Below are 25522 nucleotides of genomic sequence, written 5' to 3'. Positions count from 1 at the left end.
TTGATTTCAAGTTACCTTAAGTAATCTTATCTAGTGCCATGGCTTTCAGTACTACCTGCTGATCACTCCCAAATTACATCCTTAGTCTTGACCTACTACTAGGCTCTGGACTCATATCCAACTGACCATATAACAACTTGCTTACATGTCTAAACAGGCATCTCAAAATCAACGTGTAAAATAGAGCTCTGGATTCCCCTGTGAGGCTGAATTTGTTATGGATATCTTATATCTACAATTATTTAAGTTTTCAAAGCATTTTCTTATAAACTTTAAAATATTATCTTTAAAAAAGCCTTGTTAGTCAGATGAACGTTCTATGACTCAGGTAAGTCGGGTAGGTTTTTAAAGAGGTCATATTTGATTATCTTATATAAGTCAGAGTAAGCAATGGAATCTGAGTCTCCTTGTTATTTCTATGTGTATTCTGCTGAGTTATAATGCCTAGCAAGTCATATTTAATCTTTAGAAATGATGACTTTAAAGGCGAGTTTCCAATTAACAGGCAAAGGAGCGTACAAAATAGCATGGCAGAAGACAGGCAGGACTTAGCTGCCACGTGTACTGGTCAACAACAGACCTTTATAAATGGTTCCCCTTTTGCCAGTTGTTTACATATCATTGCTATATCTTCCAGAATAATTTCACTATTCTTTAGAAAGATCCCATTTTGCTGAGTATTCTACTCTTTAGAAGGCAATAAAGCAGTCTTGTCTGAAAATGCATTCTGGTTACAGGGATATTTATTTTTACAATGATAAATACCATCCTTGTTCTCCATGTGCCGAGCACATAGTAGGTGCTCAATATTTACCAAAAAACCCTGAGCAAGTAGAAATAATTATTTATTTTAACACCACATATTCTCTAACTTATATAAACTTATATGAGTGTCTGTTTTAAGTTTAGGTTCTGTATTTTTTAATTTATAGGCTTTACTTTTAGAACAATTTTCATCTTATAGATGTTTCTAAGTTTTAAGGAAAAAAATGCAACGAAGTTCTAACTGCTAGAGACATATAAAGAAAAACTTCAATTTCAAAAGGCCACCATCACATAACATAGCTAATTATGTATAAATATTTGCAATTTTAAAAATCATTGAAATATGTTCTCTATGTTCATAAATTAAATTTTTGTTTGTATATTAAAATGTAAAATAACATCTTAAAACACCGAATGAAAAATTCCTTTCAATAGGCACATTGAACATAGTGAGTTACAACCACAATATAAGGAAAACCATCAAATAACTATTTCAATATAATATTATTATATAAGGCTCAGATTCCAGAATTGCTGTTATAATTATATAAAATCAAAATTAGTCGGGTCCAGGAATTAATGTATCCTCCAATTCTTTTGTGTTGCAGATTTTTGTCCAGATTTCTGTGTATAAGAACCCTAGTAATTCAAACACAAATGAGATTTCACCTATTTGCCTATAATTTATTTGCTGTGAAAGGAACACCATATTATATGCTTTTGTTTGTTAAGTAGAAGATATGTTATTATTTCCAAGATACCAGGGATTTAATGTTTAATTATCAACAACCATTTGAAAAGACATTGCTTTGACTCACAAATTTCTTAATTGCTAACTGTGGCTTTTCTGAGTAGGAGTAGGAGTGCTGTACCTAATTTATTTTTGCAGATGTGAGTTAGAAACTGAATTTTAAAGTAGCAAAGCTTTGAATATCTTCACTATCAGCAGAAAATTCCTCCATCCCTGCTGCTGGAGAATATTGCTGCTTGGAAGTTTTCACAGGAAAATAAAAACTGCAGTAAGAAAATTGATACTACTGGTAAATGCTGCTTACAAACTGAAAAAGAAGTTAGGTTGTCAGCAATAAAAGAACTATATTATTCACACAAAATATGAAGTGTCATCTTCATCAGGGTAACTTGCTGAGAATGAAAAATAATTTGGCCGGTTCCCTCTTGAGGAACCTAAAGAAAGCAAATATCTCACAGATCAGATAATCTTTACGAAGGATCAACCACTGGCAATCTGGCTCCCACAGCTTAACTTCTCCCTGAGGAGGAAAGACACTACATGCCTCTCAAGAACAGGGGCCGGGGTTCACTTCACAGCAGGCTCATTTGTCACTGAAAAACAAAGTTATTGTTTTATTTTCAGAAAGGTTTAACCAGTTTAAAAGGCCCCTATCTCTCTGGAACATATCCTCTTCCATTAATGACTGCAATAAAATGAGCAAGAGAAAAGAATACGTATTTTAATGACAACTCAAATATCAAGTCAAAAGTAACATAAAAATGCCTACCCGTTTGGCTGAGCTGGGAAGCACTGCGACTTTTCCGGGAGAGGCCAACAATAGCTACCATTTTGGCCCCAATGCTAGAGCGCCGCTTTTTGCCGCTGGTGCCCAGGGCACTCACCGCCGTGTCGGACTGGCTGCCGTCTGCCTTGTCTAGCGAGCACATGTCTCCACTGATGCTGGTGCTTTTGGTCAGGTTCTTCCCTGAGATGCCCATTTGTCTGCTTTGCATTTTGGATGTAAAGACACTGTAGGCCGATGGATCGTTAAAAGGGAGGACAAGAGTGAAAAGGAAAAGACAGAAAATGTATTTTAGATGAAACATCTGGAGTATAATTAAATGACACCATTTATGGGACCCAGTTTTAGGGTTTGAACATTTTCAAGTATCATGGTCTCGAATGGGCTTTACGATTCAGGGTCAACCTCACGCAACTATGGAAGCTCATACTCATGATTTCATTTCCGCTGTCAGAGAAGGCACCAGTTTGCATGGCCACAGAGGGGGAAAAAAAATTCACAAAAAATCAGAGGGCTTATTGGAGATAATCTACTGTCCTGCAAGGGCAAATACGCTGTAAAACAGCTATACAAAAAAGGAAGACGTTTGCGAAAGCATTCTCTAGTTTGCTTTCCTATCGCCTTCAAAAAGAAATTATAGGAGTGGGAAAATTCTTCAAAAAATAGCAAAACTGACAGCATCCACTGCTAAGAGTGGCCTTTCAACCTAAGTTTTCTTTGTCTCATAAGATTTGTAAGATTTCTCTAATAATGGTTAAATTTTCTAATAGAGATCAATGTTTTCATTAGTTTTGAGTTAAAAATAAGTTATTTCACTTAACATAAAAATAAGTTATTTCACTTAACATGAATTAAAAATAAGTTATTTCACTTGACGTAAGAATAAGTTATTCCAACTTAACTCACTTATGAACATATGTTCATAAACATAATTTTATATTTGTTGATGTCTATATTCCAAAAATAAAGAAAAGGAAGATTTCCCTCTTGCATTCATTTGAAAGAAGGAAAACTCATTATCAGTTTTCTAGGCAATATGGTCAGAAAGCAATCAATGTCTCAATGAAGCATGTGAGCTGATTAACGATTACTGATTACTGATGACGATTACTGATTAGCTGATTACTCCCATTGGCAGTGTTAGCAGTGATTACTGATTACTCCCTTTGGCATTAGTCAGTAGACTAACCCTGCCAACGGGTGTAATTAAAGACAGGACCCTCGATTTTTCTGTGATCACTGGAGTGTGGCGGGAAGTAGTATGGGGGTTGGAGAATCTGGAAGCAGGATATCCAGCTGGCCCCCAAAACCCGAGAGAATGTGAAGGAAGTGGCCTGTGTTGCAGGAATGGGAAGACTTATTTACATATCATTCTGACTCAGGATTAGAGTAATAATTTCTGCTTTAATTTGGTTTTGATAATATGAGTGAATAGCAAAAGAAAAGAAACAAAATCAAAAAACATTAGAAATATATATTTTTAAAGATTTTATTTATTTGAGACAGAGTCTGTGTGTGGGGGGGCGATGGGGGGCAGGGAAGGCGAGGCAGAAGCAGACTCCCTGCTCAACAGGGAGCCCTGATATGAGGCTTGATCTCAGGACCCTGAGTTCAGGACTATACAGTGTTTGCAGATACTTAACGGACTGAGCCACGCAGGAGCCCTAGAAATATATTTATATGTCATTGAAAGAATGAGAATTAGAAAACTGACCTATTGAGGTAAGCTCGTATTTCTAATTCAATTTCTTGGTCTTTCTAAAAAAAATTTTTTTTACTCTTAGAGTAAAATCTGCTCAAATGCCAGGACCACATGTTAATTTTACATACATTTCCTCCAAGTATTTCAGAGGGGAAAGGCCTAGTGTAAAATTGTCTTAAAAATATAGTAAGCTAAGGGGGCGCGTGGGTGGCTCAGACGGTTAAGCGTCTGCCTTCGGCTCAGGTCATGATGGGATCGAGCCCCACATAGGGCTCCCTGCTGAGCCGGGAGCCTTCTTCTCCCTCTCCCTCTGCGGGCCGCTCCCCCTGCTTGTACTCTCTCCCTGTCTAATAAAAACATAAAAGATCTTTGAAAAAAAATATAGTAAGCTAAGGGCGCCTGGGTGGCTCAGTCAGTTAAGCGTTTGCCTTCGGCTCAGGTGATGATCCAGGGGTCCTGGGATCGAGCCCCATGTCGGGCTCCCTGCTTCTGCCTCTGCCTGCTGCCCCCGCCCCCTCCCCCCCCCCGGCTTGTGCTCTCTCATACTCTCTCTGTCAAAAAAAAAAAAAAAAAAAAATCTTAAAAAAAATAGTAAACTATACTATTTTACCCCTCACATTAGTTTAAGAAGAAATGAGGCATAAACAGGCCAAAAGTGAGAACAGTGTATATGCTTCTACAATACCCCAAATTAATCATTTTCAAGCTTGTTTGATTTTGCTCTTCTTTAATAAACAACAACAGAATAAAAGAGAAAGAGTTTTGGAGGCAAATAGATACGGGATCAACTCCCAGTTTTACTGTTACTTAACTGAATTCCTTGGAAGAGTTAATTGCTCTACTCTGAGCCTCAGATTCCTCATTTATAACATTAGAATATTCTATTTTCCCTTCTTATTTTAAAGAATAGAGATAATATATTTAGAGTAAAAATTTAATGAATTGAAATCATAACAATTTTTATTAAGGAATATGGGCAACAGATAGAAAAAGGCTAAAGCCCTTCAACAAGTGTCATATAAATACTTAACAGCATCAATAGAAATGATATTTATAATTATAAATTTACAAACTTTCTAAGTTAAAATGTCTAGTCTCTTTAAGATAGCCAGCATTATATAACGGACAGCAGACTACACTGAGAGTCAGGAAATCCGGGTTTGATCTTTGGCTGACTCATTTGGGAGAGTTGTTAGCCTTTTCTGAAACTTAATTTCCTCACTTAATAAATGAGAAAATGTAAGTAAAGCACTAAACGGAATGCCAGTCACAGAAGAGCTCCAAAACTTAGTCTCCCCCTCCTTCTCCTTATCCCCACCACCACCACCACCACCACCACCATTTTCCACTGAGCATCCATTAAACGTCTTAAACTGGTGTTTCTGAAAGGTCCCCTTTAACTATGAAACGCTTTGCCTCCCTATGATATTTCTTATTCCATGGATTCTAGGCAAATAAACACAGAAATGCAAAATACAGTTTTCATTGTATGCTGTCATCAGAAAAGCCTAAAAAAGTTAAAGTTTAGTTGAAACTAAGGCTTTCAAAATAATAACATGCGCCATATAACCTGTCAGAGTGATCTAGTACTCCTGCCATGTAGGCAACTTTCTCTCAAACACATGCTTTTCTAAAAGAGTCACTTAAGCTATTCCCACCCAAGGAAGAAAAAGACATACTCACAAAATACTGCTTAATGTGCCTTATGATTTTTGCATTTTAAGTTTCATGGTTGGCTATTAAAACCATACAGAACTTCATCAAAATTAAGCAGGATACAATAAAATACTAACTGGAACTGCTAAGTCAGTTTGTAGATAAATATTTTAATGACAATTTGGTTTTACAGAAGTATATTCTCTTCAACCTAACAACTTTGATAATGCATTATCTACAAAAAAAGGGTTATTAAAGGTTTGTAAGAGGGATCTACTCTTCATCTTCTAGAACCTTCGAGATCACCAGGGTGAGTTTTGAATAGCTACCCCCCCCCCCCAGTGCTGTGTTTTGAGAAGATAAAGACTGAGGCTAGGTTGTCGCCACTGATTTCCTTGACTTTCCCTGCTCCACATCACTTAAAACTACAAGCAAATAATGTTGCAAGCAAACAAGCTATTAGACAAAGTTTTCAAAGCTTTATGACTCCTGATTCATGAAATACTTTGCAGTAAAAAAATCTGTAAACATGGGTGATCATTTGGAATGCTCCGTGTGGTTAAGAAAACACAGATCCATTACATTATCAGTTACAAAAGAGAGTGTTTCTAAGGGTCTGGTGATATGGTAAATCTCCAGTACGGCTGGTGGGGTCTCAGTGATGGACTTCTGAAGGGCAATCTGGCAATACGTATCAAAAGCCTTTAAAAAAAACCCAGCCTAGCTTTTAACCTATTGATTCTACTTTTAGGTATATCCTAAAGGAAAACTTGGCAATGTGTACAGATTGGGCAATAACATTTACTGCAGAATTGATTATAACAACACACTCACACACACAAGGGAAAACCTCATAAATGTCCAATAGTTGAGGGTGTTTAAATAAATTATGTTCATCAATAAAATAGAATGTACCTTTGAAAATGCTGTTGTAAATAAGTATTTATTGACATAAAATATGTTCTTGCTATGGGGGGACAGAAGCAGATATTTGCAGCCTAGCTTTGGCTGGCTCTCATACCAAATATGGACTTACCTTACTGCTAGGGGACACAGATAAATTCAAACCCTGGAGCCTATCCATTCTATCATCTATCTATCTATCTATCTATCTATCTATCTATCTATCTATCTATCCTTGCTAAACTAGGTAGTTGGGGAAGCCTGGATTTGTGAGATGATCTACCATTTCCCTGCACAAGAGGCAAGTAAACAGAATATGAAAAATAAAATAAATGTTCAGAATGTTTATGTTCTTGTGGGGAAAAAAGCATAAATGCACACAGCAAAAGATCTAGAAGGATATACTGTGAACAGTGCACTAAAAGTAGGTTTAATTTTCTCTGGTTTGTAATTATGCTTTTTAAAAATGTTCTTTTTTTTTTCTATTTTCCCCCCAACATACATAGCAATATGTATGACTTTAGAAAAATTAAAACAAATAAAAAGATCAATCAAGAACTAACATGCATTTTTCTTTTAGATAGGTCAAGTTATCCAATCCACATAGTTCATCCCATGCTACAGGTATAGCCTGGCTGTCAAGCTAATCCTAAGAGAGTACCACACAATAATACTGGGTGTTGATACAGGATGCTCGGTTCTAGAAAGAGACACAGGCATTTCTACATTTCTAAATATTGTTTCATACATGTTTTCTAATTTTTGACTTTAGAAAAACAATGACAAACTTTATACATTCAGTACTCTCACAGTAAAACATGTGAAATTGCCCATGCAAGCAATCTATTTTATGACATAATTATAAATGGTGAAATTGTGTCCTGAAAGATTTTTTAAAAGGGAAATTTAGTATTGTCAATCATTAGGAGAAAGGTAATAAAAGGCAAGTGAAATATTTGTAGATATTCCTCAAAGACTTAAATAGCATATCAGGGGTTATAGCAGTATGTGATTAAATTAAATGAAGTTTATAGGCCATGGGGCCAAACATGTTAATTAATAGTTTGAATGAATTGACCTAAGTTGTTTGGTTTAAAGTAATAAATAGCAAACATAGGACAAAGACAAAGTCTGAGTGTGTGAGCTGGGAGGGTGGCAGGAGAGACTTAGCCAAAGTGTTAGAGACTGAGGTGATTCAGAACGTGGTGGCCAGAGCTACAGAGGGCCCAGCAGCTGATACAGTGGAGTATGAGAATGGCAGCTCAGGAACGGAACAGACGCTTCTGGATAGGAAGTAGGCAGAGATAATTCCAGGAGTGGAAGTGCTTATAACATCTGGGCTAAGAAGTGGTGCTAGAGAGGGTCTGCAGGGCTTAAAAGGTAGAAGACAACAGAAATAACGGTAGAATGGGAAAAAAAGCACCCAGTGAGACTGGCCAAGCTCTCAAACATTATGGCACCTTGAAAGGTTTAATTCCTTTTCCTTCCCATTGTTGTGTTTCTGGAGCCAGGTGCCAATGGCTAACCAATATACCTACCAGAGTAATAACTCATACTTGTTGTTGGGCAGATGTCTGGATTATAAAGCGTCACTTCTTGAAATTCTGGCATGTTCCTTGGGTGCAGGAAAGAGGGGTAACAAACTCTGCTCCTGTCATAATTTCTCTTAATTAAAATTTTTCTCTATATTAAATACAATGGCTTTCCTAAAATGTGGAACTTGAAATTATTATTACCCTAATTTATGATTTAATAAGCTTTATTTCACATACTCAAATGACCATCTACAATTTTAGGCTTGGAAAGTAGTAATCATCTATTCAACCCATGTTTATTTAACATCTATCTCCACAAATATAAAGATAAACACATGATATGACAGTTTCTTTTAATTAATTTACTAGCAAATATCAGCATGAGAAACAAAAATATGGCTGCACAGTGACATGGTCTTTGTTTATAATTGAAATTCCAATGACCAACTCTAATGTCAGGAAACCTTAACTAACAATTCCAAAAAAAAATCTCTCTCTGAGGAGTATGTAAAAACTGAGTGTCCTGTACTAATTCTTTGATTTCTGGAAATGACACAAATTTAAAATTCAGTATTTTTAGTATTATTGCAGTACTCTATATAAATGCATTCGATTAATATACCATAATTTATTAGTATAGTATCTAAGTGTATTGGAGGGGATGTGCGCTTGTCTAGGCCACAAAGTTGATATCCAGAGTTAGGGAGGAATATTTAGCTAATTAATGACGTATTTTTAGCCAAAAATACCTGCCTTGATGAGAGTCATTAGTCACAGAGCAGGGTGTAAGGTTCAAGTCTTGGGTCTCAGGGAAGGAAGCAGTGCCTCAGAGTCAACAGAGCAGATCACTGCTTACTTAGAAGAGTTTAAGGAGCACCAGGAAGGCCTGTAAGCTCCAAAATTCCCTCCCAACTTCTTGTTAATGCCTAAAGTTCTGCTATATTAAAAATTTCTTAAAAACAAAACAAAATATTCTTTAAGGAAAAAAAAAAGATTTATTTCCTAGTTTGAGGTTTGACCCTTTTTAATATGTCACTACCTCTAGGATTTGATCATTCATTTAAAAGATATTTATTTTGTACCTACTATGTGGCAGTGCTTGGAGTCAGAAGTGCAGCAGAGAAGGACAGAGAACGCCCCTGTTTTCACGGAGCTTTCATTCAGATCGTCATGGGGAATGACAATAAACAAGTAAATACAGGCCAATTTCAGATGGTGATATGTGATCTGAGGAAAATAAGGTAGAATAAAATGATAACGGGGACTGGAAAGTTTGGGGGAAGGACAACATTAAACAGGGTGGTCCAGGAAGGCCTCTCTGAAGAGGAGACAACTGAGCTGAGTCCTGAATGACGAAGCCAGTCATGCTAAGGAAGGGTACAGAGAGGGGAGCAAGTGTAAATATCCTGAGACCAAAACAAGCGTGGTTGTTAGAGGGAATTTATGGAACCAATGTTAATTGAATGAGGTGAATTCTTAAGGGGATACTGACAGAAGATGAGGTCAAGAGAGAGGAGGGCCTGGGTGTGTTGGGATCAATGCATGACCTGTCCTACCCAACTTTATTGAACTGCCTATTCAGATATTACATCAGAGCAGCCCTAAGTCTGTGGGGGCGCACACTGCACATGTGGTGGCACCAAGAGACCTGGGATCCAGACCAATATTTTATCTCTAAATATACCATTAAAAGCCATTTTGGAGAGAACATGACTATCTTCTTTAAACAGCGACAAATTTATAGAGGCTAGATCATTAAAGGTATTAGGAATATTCATTTACTAACTGAACATTCACAAATTTACTTAAACTCTTAAGTCTACCTATATATTAATGCCTCATAGTTCCTTAATTTTATAAGTTCGCCACCAAATCGCTGAATAACATATCCCACTACCACCACTTTGAGTATGAAGAAACTTATATTAAGAAAAAAATTTAAACTTAATACTTTATAAATCCTAAGTCTATGTTTCTCTCTGTCACACAGTCTGTTTCTCTCTGTCACAAAATAACATATTTTGCCCATCCTTATATGATTATTTTTCAATATCTTTTATTACCTTGCTGTGTTCTGTCTTCCTTAAAAAGTTAAACACGAAAACTACACTTAGGGTGTATACATTTCCATCATGCCACTTGCTTTCACTATTGGTTTAAGATAACAATTTATAAAGAAACTTTATACAAGGATTATGATTTTAAGATGTTTTCATTATAACATGTATCTTAATGAAAACTACATCTCTGACTTCAGCTTCTTCTTTATAACGGTCCTCAGTGACAAGATCTAATTTATATTTTGTTTCTTTTTCTCCTTGAATTTTTAGGCCTGCACTCATTTCTGGACTCAGCTACTTTACACTACAGTAAGCATTCTTGCCACTAATTAATTGATTCCATTAGCAAATATCTACACCTACTTGGCATTACGTCCTAAAGAAGCAAGTGGAGGCTGAAAGAGCATCTGAGTTCCATCTTCCTGCTCAGCGGGGCCAAAACTCACAGGAAGAGAATTTTTTATTCTGCACACAAAGGGAGAATTTTCTCTAAGTGGTCTGTTCAAAACAAGTGTCTGTTTCCAATAACCTACCTAGGGGAACACCTTTTTCTGATTAGTGTTAAAGCTCCATTTAGGCTAGAGTAGGGTTGGCCCGGTGGTGAATAAAAACACTGAATGAGGCACAGTCATGATTGAAGAAGCATATAGTTTAAGAATACAAATAAGAGGAGAAAGGCTTATACAAATTAGTTTAAAAATATTATAAATACCAGAGAAAATCTCACAGTAGTATGCGATTCTACTATAGTGAAAGAGACCATTAAAATCAGAGATCTGGAAAGTTTCATGAACCTGGGTCTTAAATAATGGGTAAAAATTATCACATGTACAGAGAAAAAAAAACTGTTAAAGAGAAGAGAACATTAGGCATTAAATGCAGAGGTAAGAAAGAACATGCCATGTTTTTAGGATGAGTAGTGCAGTTTGGCTGAAGTGGAAGATGTTATAGGCTAAGAGTAGCAGAGGTTAAGTCCGGAAAAGCAGACTAGACTCAGGTTGCTATGTGGATTCCTGTAAAAAGAGTCACTGAAGCTGATGGAGCCAGAGAATAACATACAAATGACAAATAAGGAAGATTATGTAACATAGTGGAGGGAGTCATTAGGCTGTTTACAATACTCTGTTCTCCTTGCAGGTGCAAGGTAAGCTTATTTTTCCTTCCCCCGTTGAGGCTAGAAGTGATCTTTTGACTTGTTTTGACAAGTGAAATGTTAGTGGAAATGAGTCCTGTTGCTTCTGGGTGGAAGCATTTAACTGATGTCGATAAACTCCAACTTCTCTTTACTTCTTCCTGGGACTGTGGAAGACAGGGCCGCTATCAGGCTAGGTCCCTGAATGACTACAATGGGAAGAAATAACTTGTGTTGGTTAATGTCACTAGGAGTTTAGGGTTGTTTATCACAACAGCACAATCTCATCTGTTTTGACTAACAAAGAGACTGGAATAAAAGAGACTGTCTATAGGAAAATCAATTGACAGTTTATAGGAATACTCTGGGAGAAGGATAGAAAAACCCAGGCTCCTATATTGCTATTACTAGAAGAAAGCAAAGACTAATGTAAAAGTTATTTGGAAGGAACCATCTGTACAGCTTAGTATCTGGATCTGGGAATAAGATATAATAAGAGCTCAAATTAGTAAGCATTTACCATATGCCAATGGTTACTCTACATGCTTTATGGGAATTAACTCACAACAACCTTTTTGGAAAAGGAAACTAACACCCTCAAAGAGTGTAGTGTTTGCCTGTGTAGTGCTGGTTTAGAAAGTGATCACCACTGAACCAGTGGAATTTTCTGATGGAGAGGTTCTATAGGAGGACGCTGCACATTTAGGACAAGTGCCCAACAGAAGAGTCGGGGCTAAAAAGATGGAGTGAATAAATATCTATTGAACAGGAGAGGAGAGAGGAAGTTAGGAGGTGGCTTACTTAGCGAAGCCAAGAGTGCAAAGACAGAAATGACAACGCTTGAGAAGATACGCTGTGGAATACTTACAAAGGCTGGGAAGAAGAGGACTGAGAGAGAAATAGAGACACATTCTCAGAAATAAGAAAAATAGAATAGGGTTAAATTCCATGAAAGACAAGAGAAGAATGAGGTTCAAGAAAGTTGAGGTGGTCAAGTGATGCAAAGAATTTGTCAGCAGGAACATTTAAGAAAGGCTCTTGATTTAGCACTTTAGAGAACACAACTGGCCTTTAAGAAAGCAGCTACTGAAATAGAGATCAAAGTCCGTTTCCAAGAAGGTGACAAAGAAACTTGATGAACAGAGAGGAAGCTATTAAGGTGGATACTATGTTGGAGAGATTTGAAATTGAAGAGAAAGAAAGAAATGGTAAACTCATGGGAGTATCAAAATGAAGAGAACAGTTATGAAAATAAGGATTACTAGTATATTACTTTTTTTAAGGCAAAATCAGAAGAACTTGAAGAGAGAGAAAGATTAAAAAGAAAGTCAAAAATTGATACAAAATATTCTTCAAGATGGATAGGTATATGAGTTCAAGAACTCAAGTGAAAAAGTTTGATTTAGCACATTAAACTTCTTTGTTTCTTTGCTCATTGGGCCTTCTTTTCCTAACCTAGCACATGAGGAGGTTAGAGATCATTAATAGATTTTAACCTCCACATTTTTATGACTTTAATACCTCTGTTAATCTTTCTAAAATTAATTCCTTTCAAATTTTCATGGTTCTTTTTCTTTCTTTTTTAATTCAGCTTTGCCTACTGTTCCTCCCAGTTTTCCTTGGTATATGATTTTTAAGTAATAACATCTTTCCCTTCACAAGTGTTTGAAATAAACTCCACAATTCTAACCCAGCAATTCAATGTGTGTATCATCCCCTTAAATTGTTCTATTGTTTCATCTGTACTTTCCAGCTAAACTCGATTATTTCTATATGTAACTATTTGAGGCAAGAATAGACTTCTCTCGCACTCATTTTCATTTCAGCTTCTTCTGATTTCACCACATGATTCCACAGTATATGCTACACCATAAAAAGGTCCATGACAAATATCAGAAGGTATCCTCACAGGCCTATAATTTCAAGCATCAATTTGCATTTTTCACCATTCTTATCAATATCAAAGGAATACTAATAGTTAAGATTCTGTGAAAATAAAAAAAATAGACTGAGAGCTTTGATTTATTCTTGCTAATCATCCAACTCCATAAGTGTATCAAGTTTGTAGAGTATTTAACAAATGATGACTATTCCACACTATCGAAATGATTACACTAAATAAAAATTCACCTTATGCCTCTAAAAATAATACTGAAAGCTATACTATAATATGAAAGTATTCTTGGACTATAACTTACCCACATCAAATCATACATTATGAAAATATTTCTGGACTGTAATTTTTACCCATATGAAATGACTAGATGTTGTGTTTCAAAATGTATAAAAATGTATGAATGTCTATATATTAAGAATATTAATTCTCCAGACTATAAAGTACAAAATACATTAGTCCCATATTTTGAAAAATAGTGGGTACTCTGATTTTTTTGAAAACTTGATTACAGATCAAATCCAAATTTTAAATATATCTCTACTTTCTGTAATCATATTGCATGCATCATTTCAGAGAATGAGAACATGCTTTAAACTTACATATCTTGATGAAATCTAATTACTCATTATCTATGTAACTTCCATAGCTAATCAAATCAACCTTTCAAATTCACAGAAGAATCTACCAGAATTTCTGGAGTCCCATGGGATTAAAAAAACCCAGAACTGATTCTAGAATTTTTTTCCAAGAGGCCAAATACATATTCCCCATACATTATTCTTTTATATTTGGAAACAGTGATGCTTTTATTAAAGTTGTGTATGTTTTCCTTATATTTGGCTGACAATGACTGAGAAAAGACAAGTAGTTCCTTGCCCTTTTACCTGTCTTAGCAACTGTTAGAGACAGGTAAAATGATTTGTAGGGCACCACTGTTCCAAGTTCCTAGAACTTGTGGTTTTACGTCACATTATTCTTCTTAACGAGCTCTTTTGCTCGCAAAAGATAGCCATTTTTTACCATCTATCTTTACAGCAGGGCTCAGGAGACTGGGCCGCAGGATTTGGAAATGTCAGGGAAGAGAAGTACATTGTGCTTTCTGAGACAGTGTTGTTAACAGTTATCAGGTCCCTTGCTCGCGTGGGAAAAAATTAGGGCTCTGGGCTTAGAAATAAAAGACCAAGAAAGGGTCTTTCCTCCAATAGTACACACTAACAGGCCACAATTACAGATATTTAAAAATATCTAAACAACAAAGCTCCAAGTGAGAATTTTTTATACTTCTTAATTTAATTTTAGTGGGGATTAAAAACTGTCTAAAGATTATATATGTGAGTGCATATAAGCATATGTACGTGTACTGTTTATATTTTTTATTTTCAGTATATTATGATGTTTTGGACAACTTAAAAACCTTCCTGACTGGAAAGAAACTGCCCTTCCTGGGACTAGCCAATTGTTAGAGATAGTGAAGGGCTCAGCCCAGTGCTTGCCTTTGATATGCAAATTAGACAAATTCAGAGCTGCACCTTCTCTATTTGGCCTAGTCAAACCAAACCCATACTTTCCCTGCCCTAAATCATTCCCGGGCCTGGTACCAGGCAATAGAAGACCACTCCTAAAACCCAAAGCCCAGCTGGAAGGAATTACTCAAACCCGCCAATCTTCAACTGTGTACTCTGCCCTATCTTGTCTTTCTCGTCCTCCAAAAAGGTTCTGGCCTTAACTCTTGCCTCATTCCTGCCCCTTCTACCTTCTGAACCCTACGCGGCAGCTTTCCTATGTAGCCCAGCATGACGTGACACGCCTCCTGGCTCCTAGGACCTGTTATCATAAACTTCCTTTTCCTGAGCTCCTCCTGTGGCCACCCCTGAACTAACCATCACATAGAACACCGAAGACTGGGTATGTATATATACATGAAATGACTGTACTTCCTGTCAAGGACCATGGTTTACTGTCTTAGTTAATCAGTTTAGAAAAACAAGATAATAAACTAGAAGAATTATGAAGCAAAATTCCCAGGTAGCTTTAATGTGTAGATTATTCTGTGAAGTATAGTACTCTATCTAGGTTAAGACTTAAACTTGCATGTTTTAAGTTCAATTTAGGCATTTCATGTGGAAAACAAAATACTTTTATGACAGTTAATCCCTTACTTTTTGTTAAAATATACTGTTCTTGCCTAATTAGATGAATACTGGTAATTTCCCTTTGGCTAAATCCAGCGTTAATAAATGCACTATATTAAAATTCCCAAGATTATGCCTTTATACACCACTGAAGAGCATTTTATTATTCTTTCATGTAAAGACTCACGGATATACCTGATTTAACTTAGAATATTGCTTAGCTTATGCTTGTGCATGTAGACAATGGAACTCAAGTATAAGTTTGTTTTATATGTCACCCAGAAATCACCATGAACAGAAAGATTATAATCTACTTTAATGATTAAAATGACAGTAATATTTTGACTAGGTGTGCTTGGTCATACATACTGAATCCTCCTTGGAATCTCTTAAAGAAAGGCTTTCAGCTCATTAGAAATCTAAACTTATTTTTTTCCTTCCTGGATTCCAAGTCAATCAGTCCAACCATGATTATGAATTTCTGCTCTGAAATGATGTCTCAGAGCAGGCACAGTGCTAGGCTTTGAAGGTTAGGAAATCCATTGGACTTGGAGTTGACATAGGAAAGGAAGTTAGGTAAGCTATTTTTTAGTCTAGTATATAGTGTTTGAAGTTTTCCTACTATTATTATAAATTTGAAAGACATAAAGAATAACATGACAAGACTATGCAGTATACAAAAATAAATAAATAAATACATTAATTAATTAATTAATACCACTGCCAGATTTTTCTGGAGCTAAAGTGATTTATTCAAGGCAACAAAATCTGGTAATTTTTCAAGTGAGACCTAAATTTAAGTTCTGAGTCAGTCAGACATGGTTTTCTATCCTATTTCTATCATTTAATAGTTCATGACCTTGAGCATATTTTTTAACCTGTTCTGAGCTTTTGTTTTCTTGTGTATTTATTATATGCCTTTCCTCCTGAATGGAAGCTATCTGCATGGAGCAAGGACTTTACCTCTTCTGTTCACTGTTAAATCCCGGGTTTTAAAATAATGCCTGCTGCCTGGTTAAGTATTCAGTAAATATTTATTGAATAAGTGAATTAATTCATCTAACAAGAATAATAATACTCTCACAAGTTTGTGATGAGGATTAAATGAAATAAAATATATACAGCATTTAGCACAACGTCTAGAATATGGTTAAGATATATTAGCTCTAAATTATATATGTTTACAATTAAATAGGGACATTGAGGCTTTACTAAGCACAGAAACTTAAACTTGCTAGGTTTATTTGAAGAAGCAGCTATGTTACATAGAGAAGTTCTGTGGCCTCATAGAAATGGTCCCTCAGACTTCATGTAGGTAAATAACTCCCATACCTTCAGTCATTTCAAAGTTAAAAAGATGTGTTTCAGTGAAAATATTTATAAGATGACCTTGTTACACAGATATTAAATTAATAATGCATTTACAAGTAAATTCAATTTAACAGACATTTACTGAGTTAACTATAAAATGGCATATACTGTGAATGAAAAATTATACCCTTTGGGCACTAAATGAAATGGTACATACAATCTATGTGAATAAATTGTACTCTTCCATTTTGTTGGTAAATAATGATTACAATGGGAAATTCTCTTTATTCTACAGATCATCCTCCTGAAAACACTCCCACACTCCAAAACTCAGACTTTACCATAAACTCCCTTTTGCCTAGAAAGAATGCCAATTTAAGTGCTATTTATTGCTTTTAGCTAAACGTTACTAAGATTGGATAAAAATGCTCAGTGAGGTTAGAGACTTAGTGAAAGACAAGGAAGAGGCCATCGAAAAGGAGTCACCATTTAACCTGGGGTGCACTTGTGGTAGAAGTATTCCCATGAAACATTAAAGTATTATTTTCTTAAGTTTGTTTTGAAAACTAACAGCAAAAACTTAAGTCAAGGATATTATTACTTCCATTACAGAATTAATAAAGTTCCATTTTCAAATGAATTTTGTGATGTCAAAGGCTAGAAAATAATGAATAGTGAAAATAAATACCTAATCATCATAATGAAATAATAAAGATAAATCAAATTTAAGCAAATGTCATGTCTCAAACATTCTACTCTTTTACATTTGTAAGCTACTTTTTATTTTCGTGGATATTTATTTAAGTTCGTTTTCTTTAATGAATACAACCTGCCATTTGAACTCATGTTTGAATGAGTGAATAATGAATTACATGTACAAAAAAATAAATAGAAGGTATTCTTCTTCACCTTGACATTTTTTACAGAATTCAATTATAAGCATAAAATAAGCATATATTGTTATTATGTTTTCTCTTGCCCTGAATGTTTATTTTATAGTAGAATTCTGATTTAAAATATTGAAACCAATAATGTTGCTAATTGGCATTAAATGGAGACCCTAAAATTTTAATTTAAATATGTAAATTATTTATTAAATTTTTATTTATTAAATGTTTATTAAATTCTACATGATTAAATCCTTACATTCAGAAATTCTTATGTTCCAAAAATGGAAATTATAAATCCTCAGAAATTTTTGAATGATTATGTTTTAGATTGTTACACAACGGAGCTATCAAATTGCCCAAGATTTATCGCTAGCCATTTTAAGTCAGATTTATATAAATAAACACAATTAGGCCATTTTTTTCAAGTAGTCACATATAAAAGTTTAATATGAAAATACTATGGCTCTAAAAGATAGGATTACCAATCAAACTGTTGTACTATAAAAAGACCAGACTGTGTACCAATTTGACTGCTAGTCTATTTCCTTAAAAGCAACAACAACAACAAAACTACTATCCTTCCCTTCTTCTTTCCAACAAAAATGTATCTTTTCTAAGATTTCTTAAACCGTGCTTCCCTCAGGAGAAATCACAAAGAGCTTGACTTTATTTGAGTATTTTACTTTGCTGAATTATACTTCATGAATGCTCCACATCTGCACTGTCCAGTACTATAGGCACTAGCAACATGTGGCTAACGAACACTTGAAATGAGCTTTGTCCAAACTGAGATGGGTTGTAAGTGTAATACACACACTGGTTTAGAAGTCTTAGTACACCCCTCCCCAAGATAAAATATAGCATTCATTTTTTATATAGATTAAAATCTGCAATGGAATTATTTTGACTCTATTAGTTTAAATAAAAGATATTGTTAAATTATTTTACCTGTTTCCTTTTTATTTTTTTAATGTACCTATTAAAATTATTAAACTTACCTTTGTGGCTCACATTATATTTGTTGGATAATGCTGCTCTAGATAAATGGTTTAAAATGGCATAATTCCAGCAGAAATATTTGATATAAAATGTATTTCCCTATATAAATTATCCTTTCCCTTTGACATTAATTATGGAATTAGTGACATGTGAATAAAATGGACTAAAACAAAAACTTTTATGAAGGCAACCAAATATCACTGACAAAACAAGCTTAATACTAAAACTTATGACTATAATACAATTGATATTCAAAATAAAACATAAAGTGCATTAAAAGGAAAAACATGAAGCAGAATAATATTTAGCAAAAAAAAGTTATAAAGATAAGGCAGACATATGCTCTAAAACAAACAATCCATTTTTCTATTTTAATACTTATTTGGACATTTGTACTTTATTTCTGTTAAAGGCAATGATTCCTAATCTTGAACAAAGAAGATCTATGATTTGCCTATCTACTAAGAAAAGTAATTATCTACTGCGAAGCCAGGTGAATTTAATCAAGACACTCACACTCAAGATGTAGCTGTACTACTCATGCCATAACTGAGGAAACAACATAGCTTGTGCCTCAGTTGTCCTATTGTATAAAAAGAGGATAATAAGATCTCAACCTTATTCAGAAAGTTGCTACAAGCCTTTCTGTCTCCCTTCTTTCTAGCTCATTTAATCGGGTATTCTTACTCTTCAATATTATGAGAACTTCGATTCTCTCACTTTTTCTCCAATTATCTTTGAGTAACTTAGATTCTATAGCCCATCATTTCAATCACTCTTCACCTTTTTTAGTATCCCTCCTCCATGACATCCAACTGCCAGAATCCTTTTTTTTTTTTTTTTTTTAAGATTTACTTATTTATTTGAGAGAGAGAAAGAAAAAGAGAGAGAGCACATGACTGGGGTGGGGCAGAGGGAGAGAATTTTCAAGCAGACTTCCTGCTGAGCGTGGAGCCCTACACAGGGCTTGGTCTCAAGACCCATGAGATCATGACCTTAGCCGAAACCAAGAGTTGGATGCTTAACCAACTGAGCCACCTAGGCGCTCCCTGGCAGAACCTTTTGATGAATCCTACCACGTGCTTCTTCTATGCCTATATCTCAACACTGTAGGATTGTTGAAAATAAAAATCAGTAGGACACACTAGTTCCACTATAATTCACTGGCATGAGCCTCAACAGTTACTCTACACATGCTTTCCCCACTCTCCACAATAGCCACTGCACCCCTTCTTCACAGTACTCAAACTTTCCACCTTTTGCTATTTTCCCTATATTTCATTGAGAAAATGGAAGCTATCAGAAGCAATTAATTCTTACCTTAAAAATATTATATATATACTAATATTTATACCCACATGTACACACACACACATAAATATGCCAATCATCTCTAAATTTAAGTTAGCTGAGTAGCTTCTTTTCCAAATGCCAGAACTATCTATCCAATTGCCTACTTGTAATAAGCAATCAGATGTCACACAGGATGTTACAAATGTGATGTGCCACAAACTGAACTTAACCCTTTTTTTCCCCTCAAATATGTTCCTCTCTCAGCCTTCCCTGTTCCACTAAAGAGTATAACTACTCATCAAGTTGCCTAACCTGGACATCGAAGAGACTCCCTTGATCTCTCCCTCTCCTTCAGCTCCACACCTAATCTATCACTAGGGCTTACAGATCCTACCTCTAAGATATACTCAGACCTGCCATTTCTTGCCGTCCTGACTTCTACTGCTCAAGTCCATGCCACTCTTGTGCACTCTACCGCAATAGCATCCTAGCTGCTCGTGTTCCATTTTCCACACAAGCAGCCAGAGTGATTTTTTTTCCCTAAAACATAAATTGGGCTAGTCACTCTTACGCTAAAATTCTTCAATGTTTTCTCATCATTCTTGGGAAAAATCCAAAATCCATAAAATAGAGGCTATCAGAAGAAATTCCCTTATCTTCCAACAGATAGTCTATAAACCTAATTGCTTTTGCACATTATTCCTTTTGCCCTCCTAAGAGGCGGGGGGGGAAAGAAGGTCCCTCCTCCTTGAAAATACCAATTCCTCCAAGGAGCGGAGGACCCCACCGTTTCTCCAAGGTCCTATAAGGCTGTGCATGATTTTTTTTTTTAAAGATTTTATTTATTTATTTGACAGAGAAAAAGACAGCGAGAGAGGGAACACAAGCAGGGGGAGTGGGAGAGGGAAAAGCAGGCTTCCCGTGGAGCAGGAAGCCCGATGCGGGGCTCGATCCCAGGACCCTGTGATCACGACCTGAGCCGAAGGCAGACGCTTAACTGACTGAGCCACCCAGGCGCCCCAAGACCGTGCATGACTGACCTTCTCTTTCACCTCATCTCATTTTTCTTTATACTTTACAGCCACAGAAGCCTCTTTTACATTTATGAAAAAATGCCAAGAAATTTTCCACCTCAGGACTTTCACATATATTATACTCCACTTGAAATATTCCTCTGAATAACTTACGAAATAGAAACTATTACAAGCACGCAAAAAGAATGTGAAGCACAGAAAGGTTATGAGGTTTGTCCAGGTTCTCCTTGCTAGGAAGTCATGAAGCCGGAATTTGAACCCAGCAGTCTGCTTCTAGAACACATGCTCCTCGACACCAGACTTTATCAATACTTCAAGAAGATGAAAACAAATGCCACTTAGCTTATAGCACGGGTTGCCAAACTTCAGCCTGCATCAGAATAATCTGGAGGGCTTATTAAAACAGATTGCTCTGCCCCATTCCCAGAGTTTTTGACTAAAACTGGAGTGGTGCCTGAAAATTTGCATTTCTAACAAGTTCCCAGGAGATGCTGACGCTACAGATCCAGCAACCATTTTGAGCCTCACTAGCTAGGACTTATATAGTACAACTATATCTTATGTAACAAGACATAGGCCTTTATCGGCTGTTTGGTAAACAACATTCAGGTCACTCCTTTTGTTTTGCTCAATTAAAAGACTTGCATTTATTACCTACCTAGAAGTAGCCCCCAATCATAGGTTGATTTTATCTCTACTTACCCAAACAACATTTTTGCTTTCACGTCCTCCTATAATAGTGGGTCAGAGAAAAGTTAGGGTGGAAATACAAGTATTCCACCCATTAAAGGATAGTTCTATATTTTAAAATTATTAGCAAAATTAGGTTAACAAGTAGCACCATAGGCTTATGAAACTGGAGTTCTGACTTTAGGACTATATAGCATCTGTCTTGAGACAAATAATTTGATCTCTCAGGTCTCAGTTCTTCGACTGTAAACTTAAGGGGATGAATATTATAGAACGTAATATAATTCAGTTACAGAAGGCATAAATTCTAAAATGACCCAAAGAGAAAGTTGCAAAGCAGAGGTTTTTATTAAGGCTAATAAGCTTAGAGTAATATAGAACATGATGATTCTATCTAAGAAAATAACAAATACATTAAAATGCATTTAGCTTGGTTCTAATTATATTAACATGAAAAACAGAAAAGGAAAATGAATAATTTTCACAATTATTTGAAAGTATATATGAATTGGTCACTGAAACAGAAAATGTTTAAGAATTTAGAAAACTATTAGCTATGAGCCTCTGGCCTTCCCTCTCATCGTTAATTATAGTAACATTAATACTAATAACGATAATACTAATAGCTACTGCTTATTTAATACTTACTTTGCATTGGACTTTATGCAAGAGACTTCACATACTTTCTCTCTAATCCACACAACCCTATGAAATGAGTACTATTATCTCTTATTTCACAGATGAGAAAACGGAGTTTTACAGTGATCTTTTACAAATAAAATTTCTGCAAAAATTTCTTTAATTGAGGGTGCCTGGGTGGCTCAGTCTGTTAGGCGTCTGCCTTCGGCTCAGGTCATGATCCCAGGGTCCTGAGATCAAGCCCCACATTGGGCTCTCTACTCAGCAGGGAGCCTGCTTCTCCCTCTCCCGCTGCTGCCGCTCCCCCTGCTTGTGCTCTCTCTCTCTGTCAAATAAATAAACATAAAATCTTAAAAAAAAATTTAATGGCTCCTTTGTTTATCGAACAAGACAGAAACTGTTGCAGGGCCTACAAATGAGTCATGATCTGACCCATGCCAAACATTTCATCTCTGTTTCTTTCTCCCTTAGCTCTCAAACTTTATGCTCTAGAAATACATGTAGTTCTCTGAAATACCTACATCCTTTCAGCCTTCTGCACCTTGACATCTGCTTTTTTTTCTCTCTCATAAACATCCTTCTTCGCATGGCCACTTGGCAAGCCACCACATTTCTTTTGAGTCACTACTGGAACAAGAACTCTTTTGTGAAGACTTCCCCAATCTCTCACCCACCAGCTCGGGTAGCTTTGATGTGTTTTCCCTAGGTCAACTATATACGGTAAGACCTTGCAATAACATATTCCACACTAATGTGAAATTAGATAGAACATGATTGCCAATCTGCTTCCATCTTCTGCCTAGAACCTGCTGGCAAATGCATGGACTCAAATTCTTCTCTCCTGGGAAGGGGATGGCAAGGCTCTGGAGCCCATCTGGAGAAACAGGCTAGTTCTCCCAATCCTCTGACATGGCCTGGGAAAACCAACACAGAGATACCTGGACTCTGCCACTATCCTGAAAGTCTCCGTTAGCCACAGAATTCAGAATCACTTTCATTTTTGGCTTTTTCACTAAACAACTGCGGCCAGGTGGCGCCGAAATGCACCTGGAATCTGGGCATTTGGGCTCAGGCGGCACGACTGCTGGCTGTCCCAGGTTTACCCAGGTCATCGAATGAACCTAACAACGCGGCAACATTACATTAGACGCCACAGACTTTTGGATACAAATTACAGTGTTTCCTCAGGGTTTTATGATATCTCCATCACAGAAATTCTATAACAATTGTGCACCCTCTTCTCATGGAGCTTGGAAAGCTCATTTGGTCAGAGTCCTTCAGCAGCCTACCACCTGAGACTTGGTACTAAGTAGCTCTAAAGAAATAGTTTACTAAATAAATGAATTCAGTAAATTCATTATGTGAACGAATGCTCCTAGTAACGTAGGGATAATTCAATAATAATGTGCAAGCAGCATCTAGTGAGTTTCATAAGTCATTTTGGTACTGAATAAATATTGGCTGATGATAAAACAGAAGTTCCTAATACATGTTTTGGAAATCTATAGATGCCAATCAATTCACAAATATTTATTTGCACATCTACCGTGTATAAGACACTGGAGTTAATGCTATGCCAACTCTAAAGAAGCAGAAGACGTGGTATTTGTTCTAAAACCACTTATAACACAGTTTTGCTAAATGAAACACAGAGACAAAATAGAACCCAAGGCAACACCTGGTAAGTGTCAAGTAAATGCTAAAGACAACAAATAGTCAAGAACTCCAGCGAATAAATTAAGGAATGCACTGATCCCCTCTGTCCATCTGTCCCTGTCACAACAGCTCTCCATCCCCTGTAGGCCACGCAGCTGCTTACCGCCGCACGCATGCTTCTGTGCCAACACAGAAAGCATTGCGCTGACTTCCAGCAGCTTCCTGCCTTCTTCCACTTAAGCTAACCCTTCCACCGTCCAGGGTCCCCACACTATATTTAGGTTATATCTTCAATCATGTGCAGACAGCTAAAGCATATAGTGAGATGTCAATAAATATTTTCATTGATTTGTTATAAAATCTAATTAAGTCTCAGTTTTGTCCCTATATAAAAAAATATCTAGTCCAGAATATATCACTTTGCTGTTCAGTTGCTTATTAAAGTAGAGATCTAAGGCATAATTTAAGGACGAATTTATATTTGAATCCAGCGTGGAGTGACATTCAGGAATTGCTAAATCAGATCACATTTTAGCCCATCTAGCCCAAGGTTCTGTAGACAATAAATATTTTTTTCTCTTATAAATTGAAGATGTTTAGCCACTCTAAAACAGGTGAAACTATATTTTTATTTATTTATTTAATTTTTATTATTATGTTCAGTTAGCCAACATATATTACATCATTAGTTTTTGATGCAGTGTTCAACGATTCATTAGTTGCATATAACACCCAGTGCTCATCACAACATGTGCCTGTATTTTTAAAATTTAGTCTAGCATATCAAGAAAATAAAAATTGTAATGAAATAGAGCGCAGCTGACTAAACAGTATCTCTTACTCTGTTATGTAAGATTATTTTTATTTCTTAATTCCTCAAAGATTAGAAGATAAAATGACTTATTATTTGAGTATCTAAAATGTAGTGTTTTTTTAAAAAGATTTATTTATTTTAGAGAGAGAGACAGTGAGTGAGCATGAGAAGGAGAGAGAAAATCTCAAGGAGACGCCCCACTGAGTGTGGAGCCCGACAGGGGGCTCGATCCCATGATCCCAAGATCATGACCTGAGCTGAAATCAAGAGTCAGATGCTCAACTGACTGAGCCACCCAGGCGCCCCTAAAATGTAGTCTTTTGATAACATTTTGAAAAGCCATTACTCTTGGAAACATCCCTGATACTCAAATATCTAACTGACCAGCACAGAGAAACTTCTAAATACCTTCCACAAAATTGGACAAATGTATTCTTGCCCATGTTAGCAGTATGTCCCTGCTGATCAAATAGTAACTGGGGAGAACACAAATTTAGAGCTAGATCATTCCCACTCCTAAAACCGGCACATCTGGGGATCTCCCAAAGTATGACTAATAAGCTATCCTTTCATTAGACTCAGAAGAACCTCCCTGTTTCACCTGTTGTAAATAGAATGACTAAGTATCTTTGACATTTATAAGAGGAAAATATTTATTTGTCGCTTATGTAATCTTGGGCGAGATGGGTTAAGATGTGATCTCATGTGGCAACTGCCTGAGTGTTACTCCAGACCAGATTCAAATTCCCTCCCCCTTTTGCCAAGTCACCAACCGCTGAGAAAAAGCTTTGCAAATGAGAAACATGGCCTGGGTCAGTATCAGTTGGCTACAGTTGACTTACCAACCCAGTCTTCATCCCTAGCAATTTTAAATTAGTA

General features: G+C 36.2%; 1 protein-coding gene across 33 annotated transcripts in view; it reads right to left on the bottom strand.

Annotated features, from left to right (window-relative positions):
- Positions 1 to 25522, bottom strand: part of RIMS2 (regulating synaptic membrane exocytosis 2) — a 583419-nt gene that overhangs the window by 79284 nt on the left and 478613 nt on the right. For 15 of the 33 annotated variants that reach the window (XM_027597538.2, XM_027597289.2, XM_027597533.2 and 12 more), the window contains one exon: positions 2286 to 2527. The exons of the other annotated variants lie outside the window; for them this stretch is intronic. In XM_027597538.2, the coding sequence (XP_027453339.1) occupies positions 2286 to 2527 (242 nt within the window). The remainder of the gene's footprint in view (positions 1 to 2285; positions 2528 to 25522) is intronic. 33 annotated transcript variants of the gene reach the window in all.

Source organism: Zalophus californianus, chromosome 4 (genome assembly GCF_009762305.2).
Source record: "Zalophus californianus isolate mZalCal1 chromosome 4, mZalCal1.pri.v2, whole genome shotgun sequence".
NCBI lineage: Eukaryota > Metazoa > Chordata > Mammalia > Carnivora > Otariidae > Zalophus > Zalophus californianus.
The sequence above is the reverse complement of the archived record's forward strand: the minus strand, read 5'-3'. Positions and strand labels throughout refer to the sequence as shown.